The sequence below is a fragment of the Sus scrofa genome, chromosome 1 (genome assembly GCF_000003025.6).
Source record: "Sus scrofa isolate TJ Tabasco breed Duroc chromosome 1, Sscrofa11.1, whole genome shotgun sequence".
Lineage (NCBI taxonomy): Eukaryota > Metazoa > Chordata > Mammalia > Artiodactyla > Suidae > Sus > Sus scrofa.
Window position 1 is genome coordinate 37685727 of NC_010443.5, and position 18951 is coordinate 37704677.

At 41.3% G+C, this 18951-nt stretch overlaps 1 protein-coding gene across 6 annotated transcripts in view; it reads right to left on the reverse strand.

Moving 5' to 3' along the window:
• The window catches only part of TPD52L1 (tumor protein D52 like 1), a 94195-nt gene that overhangs the window by 18251 nt on the left and 56993 nt on the right, over window positions 1-18951 (reverse strand). For all 6 annotated transcript variants that reach the window (XM_021088707.1, XM_021088718.1, XM_021088700.1 and 3 more), the window contains exon 3: window positions 8854-9002. In XM_021088707.1, coding sequence (XP_020944366.1) covers window positions 8854-9002 — 149 coding nt within the window. The remainder of the gene's footprint in view (window positions 1-8853; window positions 9003-18951) is intronic.

Consider the following 18951-nt stretch of genomic DNA (forward strand, 5'->3'; position numbering starts at 1 on the left):
GTTGGTATATTTGCATTTTACTTCCTTTACTGTGCCATGAAATTCTGTACATAGTCTATACAACTTACACTTAAAACTTTTTCATCTCTGTTACATAAAATTATGTTCCATGGCATTCAAATAATGAAAAACACTTTAAATACTAACCTTCTGATTGACCTGACAATGTTGTAATTTAAATGGAAATGGTATTTAGCATTTTAGATTACTAACATCTGTTATGTTAAGCTAAATATAAATTGCACCATCGCTGAGTTCGTAATTGATAAAGCAGGAGAATAATGTATTTTCCTTAGATAAAAAGTTGAAATGCAAAGATATCCTCAGGTGGCTGTCAGTTGTGCCCCTGGAGGCAGAAAAACTGGGAGTGCTTGCTTTGAGAAGTCTGTGCCGTGTGCCTCTCCATGGTGCTCGCGTAATCCCTTCTGCACAGCTCTGTCCAACTATTCCTGCGCTGCGATTATGGTTTTTGAATCTTTCTCTGTGACCTGCCTCAACTTCCTGAGATCTTGTTCATCACCACTGTATCTCCAGTGTCTGAATGAACTGGAGCAAGAGCCACATGAAGCCAAAGGGAGGACAGAGTCCAGCTGGATTCACAGGCTTCAGGTACAGGTGCAGAGCCAGGGCTTTGCAGCCTCGAGTTTCTGTCTGTGGAGTGGGGTCAAAGATCCATTCCAGCCAAACTAAATCTCTGAAAAGCAAAGCCTCTTTTTCTATTGACTTGCACTGGAAAATAGGAAGTTTCCTTGTACTCAAAACAAAACAAAACCTCCCAGTATGAAGTCTTCAATGAATTAACACATATAAATGTGAGCTGCTATTTGCTTATCACAGTTAAACTTCTGCCAAAGTAAGGATCAGATTCATGTCTGGACCAGATTCACGTCTTGTTGGGAGGCATAGGTTCCTCCAAAGCTGGTGTTTGCTGAATTGCGGCAGAGCACATCGGAACGAATTCCCCTCACCCACCTCAGGGTCACCCTTCCTATTTTCCAATACAAGTCAACAGGAAAAGAGGCTTTGCTTTTCAGAGATTTAGTTTGGCTAGAATGGATCTTTCCCCCCCACCCCGATCCCCCACTCTGTGGTTTCCATCAGGGCTCAGTGGAAACGAATCTGACTAGTATCCGTGAGGATGCAGGTTCAATCCCTGGCCTTGCTCAGTGGGTTAAAGATCTGGCGTTGCCATGAGCTATGATATAGGTCGAAGACATGGCTTGGATCTGGTGTTGCTGTGACTGTAGCATGAGCCAGCAGCTACAGCTCCAATTCAACCCCTAGCCTGGGAACCTCCATATGCCATGGGGGTGGCCCTAAAAAGACAAAAAAAAAAAAACCTTTCTACAAGAAGGTATTTTACAGCCCAAATCTATTTTCTATTAAAGGGTTTAAAAGAGAACACTGCTTTAACGGTTGCAGATACAGCACTTCACCCAAGACTTCTTTCTTTTCAAAGTTTCCCTAAAGCGGTATCACAACAGATTTCCCACGTGAATCTAGAAAGGGAAAACCTACTTCCTGTCTTGTGTGATGAGATGAAAGCCAAAAGGGAAGAAGAATGAATGGCCATGTGAGAGACTGGCTACGTGGTCTTTAATCTTCACTGGCACTTCTGAACCCAATGGTGCCACAGTAGGCTCCTCATAAAAAGAGATAATAATCTTTATGGACCATAATGGGCTGGAAGTCTTAGAAGCACAAAATCAAAGAGTAAATAAATCATAAACTAAGCTTCACTTTTCAAGCACTGCATTTTTAAAATGCTGAATGTTAGAGTTTTATTCCTCTGTGTATAGGATGAAGTTAGTAAGCTTTCCAAAAAGATGGAATCGTTTAAAGTCCATTCCACGAACTTCTCTCCTTTGTAGACCTGCCATTTGGTGTGTGATACAACTCACAGGGGCTCATCAGAGGGGCAATTTCACGGGTTAGCAAAGGCTGAACACTTATTACAATGAAGCAGTCAGTTTGAATAGCCCACCTCAACAGTGCATTTCCAAATTCCTATTCTTTTCTACCTACAGAAGAGATTCAACTGCTTCTCACCTCTTCACCTCAAAGCCACCCACCTCCCTGTGCCTCTCTGAAGCCTAGAAACATTAAAAATCAGCAGAGAAGAAAAAAGAAGGGGGGGGGGTTTGTGCACGTTCTTGGATTCTTGGAAATCAAGGCAGATAAAAAACGATGACAAAAACAACAGCAATGCCAAACCCCAGAACACAGATGATCTCTTGACCTACTACTATATGAGTATCTTTCTATAAAGGAGATAATTTTAGTCTGCTGTGCAGTCATTCCTACTCATCTGGTCCTATTCCAATTTGAATCCTACCACAGAATAAAATATGCCAAGATCTTTCATTAACATATCACAGATTTTCTTTTCATTATAAATCAAACTAAATAGGTCATGATTGCTTAATCAGTATGCAAAGTATTGCCTCTGGGATACCTGCAATACTCTGACAGCTCAAATTCTTTTTTAGTACTTTGAAATCTAATTCTATCCCAGTCTGTCCTACCCCAGCTCATCATTCCCTCACATCAAAAATTTCATCATATGAAGTGTAGATCTTTTTCTAGAATGGGCAACATGGACACCAATAACAGGGATTTAAATATTCGGGGGAAAATAGATTCTGTTATCACTGTCCAACTCCCTCACCCCCCAATTATCATATGATTCAGACTTTTCCCCTTCCCCCAGGAGCCAAGAAAAAAGAATGGAAGAAAGATGCTCTCCCGAAATTATGGTGCTGATAGATGCACACCTCCCTCTTGAGAGAAAGAGATTTCTTCTTCTTCTTCTTCTTTTTTTTTTTGGCTTTTTGGGGCTGCACCTGTAGCATATGGAAGTTCCAAAAGCCGGCAGCCATGGCAACACCAGATCTGAGCCATGTCTGTGACCTACACGAGAACTCACAGCAACACCAGATCCCTAACCCAATGAGCGAGGCCAGGGATCAAAGTCAAGTCTTCATGGATACTAGTTGGGTTGTTACTGCTGAACCACAATGGAAACTCCGAGATTTATTCTTCTTTACAAAGGAAAGTTCACATCACTTCTAAAGGTTAGTGAGTCTGTGATCAGCTGTATTTATTAAATAATTTTTGAAGAAATCTCATCTAGTCCTATAGTTTTTATTTATTTATTTATTTATTTATTTATTATTATTTTTTTTTAATGGCTGCACCTGAGGCATATGTAAGTTCTCAGACTAGGGATGGAATTGGAACTGCAGCTGCAGGCCTCCGCCACAGCCACAGCAACACCAGATCAGAGTCACATCTGTAACCTACACTGCAACTTGCAGCAACGGCGGAAACTTAACCCACTTTGCAAGGCCAGGGATTGAACCCTCATCCTCATGGATACTATGTCGGATTTGTAACCACTGAGCCACAATGGAGTGCCCCAGTCCCGCAGCTTTCATTGCATCAATATGTAGATGACTCCCAAATGTCCATCTCCATCCCTGACTTTTCCTCTGAGTTGCCCTCTTACTATATAAACTTGTTTGTCCATTGGGCATCTCAGATTGCACATGACTAAAACAGAATTCTTGGGTCTCTCCACCAGACCTGTCTCCTAGAACAGCAAATAAGCCTACAAATTCTCAGACACTGTTTTGCACTCATTCAATCCTCACTACCTATGATAGGTGCTAATATTATCTCATTTCCCAGATGCAGGGGACTAGATTTCTAACCAAGCTATTGGAGTCCATAGCCCATGGGCTTAACCAAAATGCTGTATCTTCACTGCTGTAAACAGCCCCAATACTCACCCAGTAGCTCAAGTCAAAGACCTAAGCGTCACATTCGACCCCTTTATTTCCCTCACTCCCACCTCAAAACCACTGGGAAGCCCCAGTGGTTCAATGTCCAGATCCTGACCCCTCTCTGTTCATGACTCCATCACCACCCACCTAGGCTACTGCAACAGTCTCATAAATGATGTTCTGCTTTCCATTCCTGCCTCTCCACCATATATTACACTAACCAGAAGGTTCTTTCTAAAAGGCAAATCAGGACAAGTCACTGCCTGCTGCAAATTCTCCAATGGCATCCAAAAGTCCTGGAATAAAATCCTCCTTCCTCCTTTTGGGCTGGGAGGCACCAGAGGCTCTGACCTCAGCTCCTCACACTACTCTCCAGACACAGCGCTCTCCTCAGCCTCCGGACAGCTGCAGAACTAGGTCTTGTCTCAGGGTCTTTGCAGTAACTTCTTTCTCAGCCTGAAAGCTCTTCCCTTGATCATCACAAGACTAGATCTTTCTGTCATTCAGTCTCATCGCAAAGGAATCTCCTGGGACAGGATTTCATCAAAGCAGCTTCTACACTCTGTCCCAAGTCATTCTTTAGGATCTCACCCTAGGACATTTTCAGCATAGCACTTCCTGACAAGTCTTCATTTCCTTCCTTCCCGCTTCCTTCCTTTCTTCCTTTCTTTTTTCTTCTTAGGCTACACCTGTGGCATATGGAACTTCCTGGGCTAGGGATCAAATTGGAACTGCCGCTGGAGGCTACACCATACCTTGTGGCAACACTAGGTTCTTAACCCACTGAGCAAGGCCAGGGATTGAACCCACATCTTCCCAGAGACAACATCAGGTCCTTAATCTGCTGAGCCACAAGGGGAACTCCTGCTGCTTGCTCATTGCTCTTTTCCCTTTCGGCACTCAAGGAGATTCAATACTTGTTCTGTCTTGTTGAATCCTATATCTTGAGGGCTTAGCTTAGCCTCTGGGTAGTAATGCCTAATAATCAGATACTCCCTAACACTTGTTGGGTAAATGGACTGTCACAACCCCCTGGAGTGCTTGTGGATAAAGAATTAACTCTGTTATAAAGACATCACCAGCCCCCACCCCTTCTCCCCACCATCTCAAGAGCACTAAGTAACTGAACGGCTTTTTCTCAGAGAAACCTCCTCCAGCCTCAATGAGGTTGCACCTCCCCCATGAGGCTGATTAAACTCCAAATCCTCCTTAAGAGTTCTGCCTCAACATCTCTTCCTTGGGAAAGCTTCCCTAAGACCCCAGGCAAGGTTCCAGCCTCTACTTTACACCCTACAACTCCCTGTGTTTTCCTTCACAGCTCTTTTCACACTGATCACTTAACTGGCTCTTCGTAATAACTTGTAGAATAAAAACAAAACTCTGTTTTCCTGATTAGATCTGAAACTTGATAACTCTAGGAATAAATGTCTTTTATTCAAAAACAAAACATTTGTAGTGGATAAACAAGGAGATCCTGCTGTACAGCCCTGGGAACTATATCTAATCACTTGTGATGGAACATGATGGAGGATAATGTGAGAAAAAGAACATATATATATATATATATGTACATATATATATGTATATGTATATACATATATATATATATGGGTCACTTTGCTATACAGCAGAAATTGGAAGAACACTGTAAATCAACTATAAAAGAAGCAAACAAATAAACAAAAAACAGAGGAGTTCCCATTGTGGCTCAGCAGTAACAAACCCAATTAGTATCCATGAGGATACAGGTTTGACCCTGGCCCTACTCAGTGGGTTAAGGATCTGGCATTGCTGTGAGCTGTGGTGTAGGCTTCAGACATGGCTTGGATCCTGAGTTGCTGTGGCTCTGGCGTAGGTTGGCAGCTGCAGCTCTGATTTGACCCCTAGCCTGGGAACTTCTATATGCCATAAAACAAAACAAAACAAATCAAAACAAACAAACAAATCTGTTCTATTCATTCAACAAAAAGCTTGGTATGAAGTATACTGCTTGACTATAAAACCAATTTATTTTTTCAAACATGGGAAAACCGGAAACTACCCGTTCTCTTATGTGTGAAGAGAAGTTGCCGCTTCAATTCCATGTCTTAGGACAGCTATGAAGGCTATGTATCATTCCCCTCACTGCCCTCCTCCCCACTGCCCTGTCAGGCCCAGGGCAAGCTGGCCACATCCTCTGCCCAGATATTTCCTGCTCTCCCCCTCGCTCCCTTCAGTTGCAGAAGAGCCAGAATTGCTCTGCTTTCATTGGTTTCTTTTATCCCTGCAGTGTGGTTATGGAGGCAAGCAGAAAGGTCCTGCCTGATTCTGACACCCCAGAAGGAAGTTCAGATTATTGTGATAAGAAGCCTCAAGACTTAGATTAAACACAGAGGTCCCCATATCCCAAGAATTAAAAGTGGCTCAGCCTTACGCTATCGGGGCCATTAACTGGTATAGGTCACCAAAGTGCAAAGACAAACACCAAAACTACTGACAGATAAACTCATTAATTTAGTGCCTAAAATCATCTCTCCTGAGTTTTCGACAGATTGTTCATATGGTGTTGCAAATATATATTTTAAAGTGATAAACATCCAAGTGTTTCTTATCTATTTCTGCGATTGCCACCATCGGGTTGGGAAAGGTTGGTTAACCTCTGGGTCAGTCTTGGGAATGCATAAGCACAGAAGCAGGTACAACTGCTAGGCTCTTATTGGTGGGGAGAATATTCTCCTTTACATGGAATCTAAGGGGAGACATCAGACTCTTCATAGGTCAAACTACTCATACAAAGGGCATCATTATTAAGGCCTTTGATCCTAGTTCTCAGGAGCCAGAGGCAAAGCTGGCCCCCATCCAAACTGCAATGATTGCTGTCCATCGTGGGTACCTTAAAATTTCCATTTAGATATCAGGAATGCAAGAGATTTACCTTCCAAGGGGTAATACTAGGGAAGAAAATGCATAACACAAAGACACAAATTTCTTGATGGTGGGATCTAGGGTAAAGCAAGGGCTTGGGATGGGAAGCCTCTGTGATTTCTCCATCAACCCCTAGCCCTCAACACACAACAAGAAAAATCACATCATGATGTGAGCATCTTCTTTTCTCTGGTACAAGACCACCTGGCAAGCAAAATATTTTCAATCATTAGAAAAGTGCCACGATGGTCAGATATTTCATTTCACATCATTTAAAAAGTAACCCTATAAAAGCATGATTATCAAATACCCAAAGTTATTCTGTACTTTGCCTGATACCAGACAAGAAGATAATGGCAAGGCTGAAAACACTGGTCTGAGTAGGAAGAATCTGCTTCTCCTGTGTTTCCCCTGTACACTCACACTGCTACCACACACACAACACTTCTGAGACTGGGTAAGTCGGGGTTTTCTCACACCAAACACTTCTACAATACCAGCTGGGTGTCCTACAGTTTATCTCAATTCTGATACTATCTACCTGGAGATAGCATGAAATCCCACAGTCAAGGGCTCAGTTAAGGCTAAGACCACTCCCTAGTCACCCTACTTCAGGTGCCAGTTGAAAGTTTAGGTTATCACCAGTGCTTCTGACCTGGGCCATAAATCAGAGATTCCCACAATCTCCTCCCTAAGTTCACTTCATTTGCTAGAGCAGCTCACAGAACTCAGGAAAACAGCTTATTAGCTAGCGCACCGATTTATTGTAAAAAGATATTCAGATGAACAAGCCAGATGGAAGAGATGCATAGGGCAAGAGATGTGGGAAGGGATGCAAGCTTCCATGCTCTCTCCTGGTTCACTATCCTTCCTGCACCTCCATGGGTTCAGCAACCTAGAAATTCTCCAAACCCCATATGTCTGAGGTTTTTTTTTTTTTTTTTTTTTTTTTTTTTTTTTTTTTGGAGGCTTCATCATGTAGGAGTGATAGATCACTAACTCTATTTCCAGCATTTTTCTCCTCTCTGGAAAATGGAGTGTGGGGCTGATGGTTCCAAGCTTTTAATCATAGCTTGGACTTTCTGGTGACCACCCCCAACCAACCACTCACCAAGAGTTACCACATTAGAAGCAAGGATACTGCTGTCATTCAGGAAATTGTAAGGGATTTTGGAACTCTGTATCAGGAACCAGGGTCAAAGTGCAAACATCACAACAAAAGATGCTCCTACTGCTCTTATCACTGAGGAAATTATAAAGGTTTTAGGAGCTCTACGCCAGGAACTGGAGTCAGAGATTGCTTTCTCTAGCTCTATCAGTTTCTCTGTCTCTATTGTATTCTATCACATGGCTTTAACCCCATTCTAATATTCTCTAGAGTAGTGGGGATAAAAAACACATCCCCCAAATATGAGAGGAACAAGCTTTTCTTTTTATGCTAATGGCCAACAAGTCTGTACCAAAACTGTCAGCCATTTTTGGTAGCAACTCACAATATATAGTGAATGCCAAGTATTTGGAGGAATTTAGAAATTTACGAGAAAACGTAAGGAAAAAGTATGTATTTAACCAATATTAAAAAATATATAATGGAGTTCCCGTCGTGGCTCAGTTGTTAATGAACCCGACTAGGATCCATGAGGATGCTGGTTCAATCCCTGGGCTCACTCAGTGGGTTAATGATCCCGTGTTGCCATGAGCTGTGGGGTAGGTCACAGACGAGACTCAGATCTGGCGTTGCTGTGGCTGAGACATTGGCTGGTAGCTGTAGCTCTGAGTAGACCCCTAGCTGGGGAACCTCCATATGCCACAGGTGTGGCCCTAACATACACACACAGAAATATATATATATATATATAGATAGATAGATAGAGAGAAGAGAAATATATATACATATATATATAATAAAGAGAAAGCACTTTAAACTATACAACTCCATAAAAGTACTCTGAGTGAAAACTCGGGTTTTGGTGAACGAAGCTGTATTTCATGCAGTTACTTTATAGAGTCTGCACCATGCAGCATATTATTATTCATATTTATTTTACTTCTAGAGAAAATTTTTTTTCCTAGTCACCAGTACCAAATCAGCCTTGTAGAAAAAAAACAGAAGAGGCAAGACAGCAGGCTGCGTGATTCTTTAGAAATCGGCTCATATACTTACGCAGTAGTAGTCTGCACATCATGCCAGCTCCTGCTGAAGTTCTGTTTTAATTCATTCATCAGGTTCATGCCGAGTTTTTGTTTTATCTCAACCAGATGCCTTTCTTTAGCTGATAAAACTTGTCGTAATGTTGTAATTTCGTCTTCCAGCTACAGGTAGGAGGGAAAATCATGGGGAAAGAGGTCAGAGGAGCTGAAATACATACCAGCTAAAGCCCTCAGGACACCTTTTATGTACACAGGCCTGTGTATGGCCTTAGCAAACACATCCTGTGGAGAAGACAGTCTAACATTTAGGTATTTTTGAGAAGATAGTCTAATATTTAGGTATTTTTAGTTTTAATGATTCTAAAAGTAATCACTGCTCCTTGCAAAAAATTCACTCAAATAGCAAAACACAAAGAAAATAAAAATCTGAGGAGTTCCCGTTGTGGCACAGTGGAAACAAATCCAACTAGTAACCATGAGGTTGCAGATTTGATCCCTAGCCCTGCTCAGTGGATTAAGGATCCAGCATTGCCGTGAGCTCTGGTGTAGGCCGCAGATGCAGTTCGGATCCTCGAGTTGCTGTGGCTGTGGTGTAGGCTGGCAGCTGTAGCTCCGATTCGACCCCTAGCCTGGGAACCTCCAGATGTTGTCTGTGTGGCCTTAAAAAGCAAGAAAAGGAAAGGAAAGGAAAGGAAAGGAAAGGAAAGGAAAGGAAAGGAAAGGAAAGGAAAGGAAAGGAAAGGAAAGTCATGTGGAATCTACTAGGAAATAGCCAGTGCTTAATTAGTTGGTTTTTCATCTTCCAAACATTTTTCTAAAATTATACACAGGTCTAATTTTTGAACAAAAAATGAATTTTGTACTGTATGCCTAATTTTATAAACAATGTCTTTTCAAGGGTCACTAGTCAGGGGTGTGTGTTTATTTTTTGCCTAGCACACATTGTGGTTTTGCCAAGCTGGTGCTTCAGGAGGGAATGAACAAGGGAGAAGAGGATGTGTGTAAGTGAGTGATTGGTGCTGATTCTTCTTTTTAACATTTTTATTTTGTCTTTTTAGGACCGCACCCCTGGCATATAGAAGTTCCCAGGCTAGGGGTCAAATCGGAGCTGTAGCTGCCGGCCTACGCCACAGCCACAGTGATGCAGGATCTGAGCTGTGTCTGCAGCCTACACAGCTCGCGGCAATGCCAGATCCTTAACTCACTGAGTGAGGCCAGGGATAGAACCCACAACCTCAGGGTTCCTAGTTGGATTCGTTTCTGCTGCACCACGATGGGAACTCCTGATTTTTCTTTCACTAGAGTTTAGTTTGTGCTTTCTGGAATTTTATATAAATTGAATTACATAGTATATATTCATTCTTGCCTGACTTTGTTGACTCAACCTAATAATCTGAAATGATTTGATTCATCCATGTTGCTGCATCATCATAAACAGTTCTTCCTTTTTACGCAGAGTAGTATTCCATTGCATGGATATACCACAGTTTGTTATCTATTCATCTATTCGAGGACATTTGGGTTTGGCTAATGTAACTAAAGCTGTTATGAACATTCATGTACAAGGCTTTGTACTGACATATTTCTTCTTTCCCCTGTGTTAGCAGAAAAGCAAATCTCTTCAGCATTATAAAGTTGCTCTTGAGAAGTTATTGTTGTGGTGTAGTAGAAATAAATCTGACTCGTATCCATGAGGGTGCAGGTTTGATCCTTGGCCTTGATCAGTGGGTTGGCGACCCAGTGTTGCCATGAGCTGTGGTGCAGGTTGCAGACATTGATCAGAACCTGCATTGCTGTGGCTGTGGTACAGACCAACAGCTGCAGCTCTGATTCAACCCCTAGCCTAGGAACGTCCATATGCCACAGGTGCGGCCCTGAAGAAAAAAAAAACAAAAAACACAAAAAAAACCTGCTCTTGGAAAACAGTATGGAGATTCTTTTAACAATTAAAAATAGAACTATCATATGACCCAGCAATTCCACTTCTGAGTATTTAGCCAAAGAAAATAAAAACCCAAATTCAAAAAGATACATGCACCCCTATGTTCACTGCAGCATTAACAATTGCCAAGATATAGAAGCAACCTAAATGTCCATTCATTGACGAATGGATAAGGAAAATATTACACACACACACCACAGAAGAATATTAGCCATTAAAATGAAGCAAATCTCGGAGTTCCTGTCGTGGCTCAGCAGAAACAAATCCGACTAGGACCCATGAGGTTGCGGGCTCGATCCCTGGCCTCGCTCAGTAGGTTAAGGATTGGCGTTGCCTGTGAGCTGTGGTGTAGGTCACAGATCCAGTGTTGCTGTGGCTGTGGTGTAGGCCGGCGGCTACAGCTCTGATTGGACCCCTAGCCTGGGAACATCCATGTGCCGTGGGTGTGGCCCTAAAAAAAAGACCAAAAAAAAAAAACAAACAAAAAAACCCAAAAAACCCCACGAAGCAAATCTTGCCATTTACAACATGGGTGCCTTGAGGATGTTTTGCTAAAAAGAAGTCAGATAAAGACAAATACCATATGGTGGTACAATCTCATTTATATGTAGAATCTTAAAAAACAACCAAGCTCATAGATAAAGAGAACAGACTAGTGGTTGCCAGAGGCAAGGGGTGGGAGGTGAATGAAATAGGTGAAGGTGATCAAAAGGTATAAACTTCCAGTTAAAAAATAAATAAGTCATGAAAAAATTGCTCTTGTGAATCTAAATTCTAACAAAGGAGTTCTATAAAATACCCAGACTTTAGACAGTGTTGTTATATTTTGTGAAAACAATTTTGAACCTTCTCAAACTGTTTAATTCCAGTTATCGTATTTTATTCCATTGTCACATTTTTAACATATTGCCCTGGTAATATGGCTTAAATTTACATCTTTCTTTTCTGAAAAGAAATATTTGTGACTTTCTTTCCGAAGCCAGAAGAGAATCATTAGTACATAATCACTGGTCCACATGCATGGAGGTAAAAAAAATAAGCCTGACACTTACCTAGATTACTTTTTTTTTTAGGGAGCATCTATGTCTCATTTACATTCTAACTACTTCTAACCACAAAATCACATTATAAATCCTGTCAATCATCTTGCAAATGTACTCCTTGGGTCACCAGAGACATAGCTGCTAGAAAAACATCTCAACATCTACTTTTGCAAAAATTAGTCTTTTCTTACTAGTGCAAGGATGATTTTACCTCAATGGTGAACAGACAGGAACAGCACTGAAAACCTTCATATTTACAGAAAATCAAATAAGCAAAGCAGGCAGAAATACTGAATGAAAAATATTCTAGTAGAAAACAACAACATCTCAGAGCTTTTAGTATCATCAAAATGTACTAGCAATCTAACATTATCCATTTTTTACAGTTATGGAGGCTTTTTGTATGCTCATGGAAATCTTTCTAAAGTCTTTCTAAGATGGCTCTCACATTCCATAAACATGCTATAATCAATAGCATTATATTGCTATCTTTTCTTTTTTTTTTTTTTTTTTGTCTTTTGTCTCTTTTGTTGTTGTTGTTGTTGTTATTATTGTTGCTATTTCTTGCGCCGCTCCTGCGGCATATGGAGGTTCCCAGGCTAGGGGTTGAATCGGAGCTGTAGCCACCAGCCTACACCAGAGCCACAGCAACGCGGGATCCGAGCCGCGTCTGCAACCTACACCACAGCTCACGGCAACGCCGGATCGTTAACCCACTGAGCAAGGGCAGGGACCGAACCCGCAACCTCATGGTTCCTAGTCGGATTCGTTAACCACTGCGCCACGACGGGAACTCCTGCTATCTTTTCTTGATGAGCAAGAGTCTTCAGTATGCAGACATACACTCATTGCTGCAAAAGGAATGTATACTCAAGGGTTATCAACAGGGACCAGGTTTTTAGTCTCTCCATCAAATGAGAGCACACCATCATTAAAAATCAAATTGTTCTATCCCTTTCCTCTCATGTTATATTCCACTCTTTCATCTTTGTCAATGTGTTCTGCATTTAATCTGCTGCCCAAGATTTCTTAAGGTTGTATCTCTAGCTCACTTACCACAGAAAATATTTGGGCTTTATGCAAGCCTTTTATTCTACATTAGAAATGACTTTTTCTGCTTTCTTTTGGATAAACAGTGTGTTAGAGTGACTGAAATTACTGGGAATCTGGTTTTGTGGATATATCAGGTATTGTTGTAGTTTCCAATGTGTGAAAAAAAGGGGGGGGTGGATTTTAACTTGCAAAAAGAAAATAAAGATGTAAAGTTTTAAACATCTTGATATTCTCAACCTCATATCTATGGAACTTTAGAAATTTATTCAAAATTGGGGGAACAGGGAGTTCCTCTTGTGGCTCAGTGGAACCTGACTAGTATCCATAAGGATGCAGGTTCAATCCCTGCCCTTGCTCAGTGGGTTAAGGATCCAGCGTTGCTATGAGCTGTGGTGTAGGTTGCAGACGCGGCTCGGATCCAGCATTGCTATGGCTGTGATGTAGGCTTGCAGCTTGTAGCTCTGATTCAACCCCTAGCCTGAGAACTTTCATAAGTAGCCTAAAAAAAATTAGGGAGGACAGTAGGATATTCATTGGTTATTTGGGAGTGGGAGGAACGGGTAAAGAATTCATAGTTTTCTAATGAATCCCATGATCCCAAAAAAAGGGAAACATCAAAGTGATCAATTTACCAAGCATCACCCTAAAGAAATATATAATCCTACACTTAATAACTTAAAAATTGAAGCACATATTAGAAGGCATTTGTAGAGAAAAGACTTGTAATGATGGAAACATGAACTCAGTTATTCATTTGGGTCTATTCTCACGTTCTATGATGGAACTCTCATCATTACAATAAAATGTTTAAGACTTAGTTCGTAAAGCTTTCATTTATTTATCAGTGATCTAAATATAGGCCAAAATAGCTATTAAGCAAATCCCAGAAGGTGAAAAAAACAGATAATCTTAAATTACATTAACTTGCATGGTTGAAAATGACCAATCTCAGGGAGTTCCCGTCGTGGCGCAGTGGTTAACGAATCCGACTAGGAACCATGAGGTTGCGGGTTCGGTCCCTGCCCTTGCTCAGTGGGTTAATGATCCGGCGTTGCCGTGAGCTGTGGTGTAGGTTGCAGACGCGGCTCGGATCCTGTGTTGCTGTGGCTCTGGCGTAGGCCAGCGGCTACAGCTCTGATTCAACCCCGAGCCTGGGAACCTCCATATGCCGAGGGAGCGGCCCAAGAAATAGCAACAACAACAACAACAACGACAAAAAGACAAAAGACAAAAAAAAAAAAAAGAAAAGAAAATGACCAATCTCATCTCTTTCTGCAGAGCAGGGAATTCTGCCACAGCAGAAAGGCCTTGAATCACAAACACTTCATGTGACGACGCTAGTGAGACTCAATGTCTTATTTGACTGATGAGAATTTTTGTCCTAGTTACACCAGTGGTTCTCAACTTCAATTTATATAAAAGTCACTGAGAGAACATATTTAAAATGCAGATTCCAGAAGGAGGCCCTTTTTAATGGCCTGAGATTCTGATGTCTCAAATTTGGTGAGGACGATCTACACAAAATATTTAACAAGTACCCCCAGATAGTCGGATGCAGGTAGTACCCAAATTCTACATTGTAAGTACCTCTCTAATCCACATCAAATTCATTTTGGAATGAGCTGAAGTGCACGTAAATCATTAATTAAAGTATTAAGTGCAGGTACATCATTACTTAAAGTATTTAAGATTTCCTTTCCCCTTTAATTTTAAATTAATCATGTCTTCATTGGAAACTAATAGTCTGGTTCTTTGGTTTCTTGATCCCCTAGAAGATCTCCTTGTAAGATAAAGATTTATGCACAAGATTAGATACTTAACTTTAATTACTTAAATACGAATGAACAGAAATATAAGTGTTGGTGAAGATGTGGAGAAATAGAATCCTTCGTACATCGCTGGTGGGAGTGAAAAACAGTTCAGCCACTGTGGAAACAGTCTGGCAGTTTCTCAAAAAGTTAAACATGGAATTACCATATGCCCCAACACTTTTATTCCTAGTGTCTTCCCCAGGGAACTGAGAACAGGTGCTCAAACAAATACACGTACGTGCATGTTCATAACAGCACAATTTACAATAACCAAAAGGTAGAAGCAACCCAAATTCTCATCAAAGCATGGAGAGATAAACAAATCTCAATATATACATAAAATGGAGTCTTTTTCAGTCCTCGAAAGGAATGAAGTAGTGATATATGCTATAACACAGATGACCCTCACACACCAGGTTTAGTGAAAGAAGCCAGACACAAAAGATCACCTATTGCAAGACTCCATTTATATGAAATAACCAGAATAGCTAAATCCACAGAGAGAGAATACAGGCTGATGGCTGCAGAGAAGAAGAGAAAATGGGAAGCAACTGCTTAGCGAAATGTTTTGGAGCCAGATAGAGGCGGTGGTTACACAACACTGTAAGTGTACTAAATGCCACGGAATGGTTTAATTTAAAATAGTCAATTTTATATCAATTTATCGCAATAAAAATGCAAAAATATGTAAATTAATGAATTAGCTTCAATATGAAATTTATATTAGAAAGACTAAAAACTTACTTTTCTATGTAATCTGCTCTGTTACATAAAATACCTAACTTAAATGCAGAAAAAGAAATACTTTTATGAACTATTAATTATCACTATGATGTTTAAGAGTAAGAGCATGGTCTCTTGCACACACTACCTCAAGTCTTGTCTCTTCTCTCAGCTATGCCTGTCTTGGCTAAGAGTACAGAAGAATTAAGATTAAAATGCAGATAATATCTAAGAGGGTGTGATAGGCCATGAGGTGTCCAGACATTTGGTCAAACATTTTTCTGGATGTGTGTTTGAGGGTGACTATGTGTGAGGTGACCATTTAATTGGCAGACTGAGTAAAGCAGACTGCTCTCCCAAAGCGGTGGGCCTCCTCATTCCATCAATCAAAGGCCTGAACGGAACAAAAAAGCTACCCCTCCCTTAAGTAAAAGTTATCTGCCTGACTGCTTTCTTTTGAGCTTGGACATTGCCTTTTTTTTTTTTTTTTTTTTTTTCTTCTTCTTCTCCCCTGCCTTCAGATTCAAACTGCAACACCAGCTCTTGCTGGGTCTTCAAACTGGAGCTATGCCACTGGCTCCCCAGAGTCTCCAGCTTGGTGACTGTGGTTCTTGGGACTTGCCAGACTTCAGAATCACATCAGTCAAGTCCTAGTAGTAAACCTCTTTCTAGCTACCTATAAACTTCCCATTGGTTCTGTTTCTTTGGAGACGCTGATTAACAGGGAGGGATGTTACAATAAGACCCTACTCATTATGAAGGCTTTAGTTGGTCACTAAGCTCAGTGCAAAAAGAAAGGAAATCTTGAAGGAAAAAACTGAGAGGAGAAGGAAGAGCCTAGGGCACATCTTTGTAAGTCTCAGAGACGGGTGGCTGAGGGCACTCTGTTTTCTTGAGGAGCCACACACCAAAAGAAGAGGGAATAGCCAAAAGAGGCTTGACAACTCTGCCTGTTATTTTTCCTACTCCTATTAATAGCCACTCTCTTGAGTCACTTTGTCTAGGGAACACTGGCCATACTTGATGGTTATATTATTGTACATTTGCCGCACTAATGCAAACACTTCATCCTTTTCAAAAGACAAGCCACCTTATGGAATACCAAGCATAAGATGCAGCTTAGCGAAATGAAAGTGGGAGTTGGATTTAGTAACATAGAAACACCCAGTAAGTCTATTAAAAGGGAGAGAGTGGAACCCCCCCCCCCCCGGACAGAATCTATGTGTAAACACCTCAGAAAAGATGTTAGGAGCAGCTGGTAATAAGACCAATGAGAACAAATATCTGAAACAAAATATTTCTTTATATATTGACAAGACTTGTTAAAATAAAATGAAACAAAAAACTATATTCTACTTATGATATTTACAAATATAAATATTTGCTGGCGCTATAAAGGGATTCAAGTTAATTCTGAATCATAACTGGACACTTTCTGTGCACAAACCACGGCAGCAGATCAGAAGTGAGACTGGCCTTGCGCGGATGAAACTTTTCAAAATACACATACTGCTGCTGCATGACTGCAATAACAAACCCAAAACTGAGCTGTGTTCATGACAGATTCCTTGTTAAAATGCAGACATTGTCTAAGATGTAGTCTCTTGGAAAACATGGGCTTATTTTATGTCTCTCTCTCTCTCCATAAGGACAGGTCTTCCTACTGCTAGTACTTGGTAAGCACAACAACATGCTGGCTGTGTGGGTGAATGGAGTTAGAGGCTCTCCTGAAGTCAAAGGGCATCCTCATGGAAGAGTAAACCACAAAACAGGGCAGGGTAAAGTGATGTCGAGGGGACATCCAGCACAGCCAGCAGACTATAGGGGAATCTGAGGAAACCAGGGAGAAGGGTGTACAGAAGAGGAAACGGGTGCAGGGCACACCCCAAGATCCCTTTAAGCAAAGCAGGCAGATGTGAGAAGCCCTCCTACACAAAGCTTTTGCTTTGGATCTTGGCCACAACTGACTGCCTGACTCAGAAGCAATCTAATTGGCGGGCCTGTGAGGTAGGTGTCCTATGATCCAAGCAACTAATAGACCCTATAGGATTGTCGCTCAAACAGAGAGGGGTTGCTTGTGCCCAGTGGTTCAGGAAGAATATCTGTGGAGAACTGAGGCAGAGAGGCTGAGCTATCCCAAGATGTCCCAGTTCTTTACAGGGCAACTAAGGGACCACTGAGGTGGGGCTCTGAGTGCCCTCAATACAAGAGAGCCCTAGCGTCCGAGGTGATCTGAATGCATATGTGATCTGAAAGAACCTGATTTGATATGTGTGTATATGCATGCGTGTGCACAAGTGTGCACACTTGTAAAAGGACAGAAAAAATGGATTTAAAAATAGAATGAGCATAAAGCAGAAGTGGCCTGAGGTGGAGGGAGAAGAAATGTGAAGAGGGGAAGTAGCTAGGATACCCTTCCTTTGCTTTTCGCTGGGCCTGAGGCCCACAGCTGAGCCCAGTGTCCCCGGAGGTCATGCTGTCACCTTTGGCAAGACAGGGTGCCTCTTCATCGTAGAGGAATAAGATGTAGGAGGAATGGAGGCTAATGCACCCTAAAGGATGAAAACATCAATCCTTATAATGTGAAACACAGCAACAAGGAGTTTGGCATTATTTTCAGAAGTCTGGCTCAGAAAGCCTTAGGAATGAGACATGCTGGATGATTATTAATGTGGCCAAGTGAGACAAAAATTTCCGAAAACACTGTTTCTTTTTAATATTCATGCGGCATCCACTGAGAACCAAGGCTTACTGTTTTCCTGATTATAAAAGTAATACAGCTCCTTGTTGAAAATTTAGAAAATATAGACTGCACACATACAAAAAACATGGATGTATGTATACATATCTATACGCACACACGCGCGCGCGCACACACACACACACACACACACACATAGAGAGAGAGAGAGCACAATAATCCCAGAACCCAGAAAAATCAAGACATTTTATAAAACTTGGTCTGTTGCAGAGATGCATGTGAACTTCAACTTGGACAATAACAGGGATGGAGTTAAATTTCAATTTAGCATCAGTTACTGACACCAGTCTGCAGAGCATAACTTTGGACACCACAACTGACATGACCAAGTCATGATCTAGGATTCCAGGCCTTAAGAAAATGTGGAGCTAGCACATTCTCAGTTGAGGCTGATTTTGGTCTGTGCACTGAGGCAGGGGTGGCCAATCTGAAGTAAATGAGATGGTTCTGGATCACTGGCCACAGATAGACCCAGCTAAAGAACTAGACTCTTTGATCTGAGGCACTGTCCTTATTAAAATAATTTCTGCTGGTCTAGAAGAACAAGCTGCTCTTTTATTTTATCAGGAAAGTTATTTTAGAGTGTGTCTTATGAAAGCACCCGAAATGTCTTTACTATTATTAAGATACTATCCAAACCTTAGAGCTTGGAGAGTCTGGAGTGGACAAAGCAGGGTGAGGGTCAAGTGAAGCTTAATTTAAAGCTGTGTTTCCATGGAGTTTCTGTTGTGGCTCAGTGGTTAACAAATCCGACTAGGAACCATGAGGTTGTGCGTTC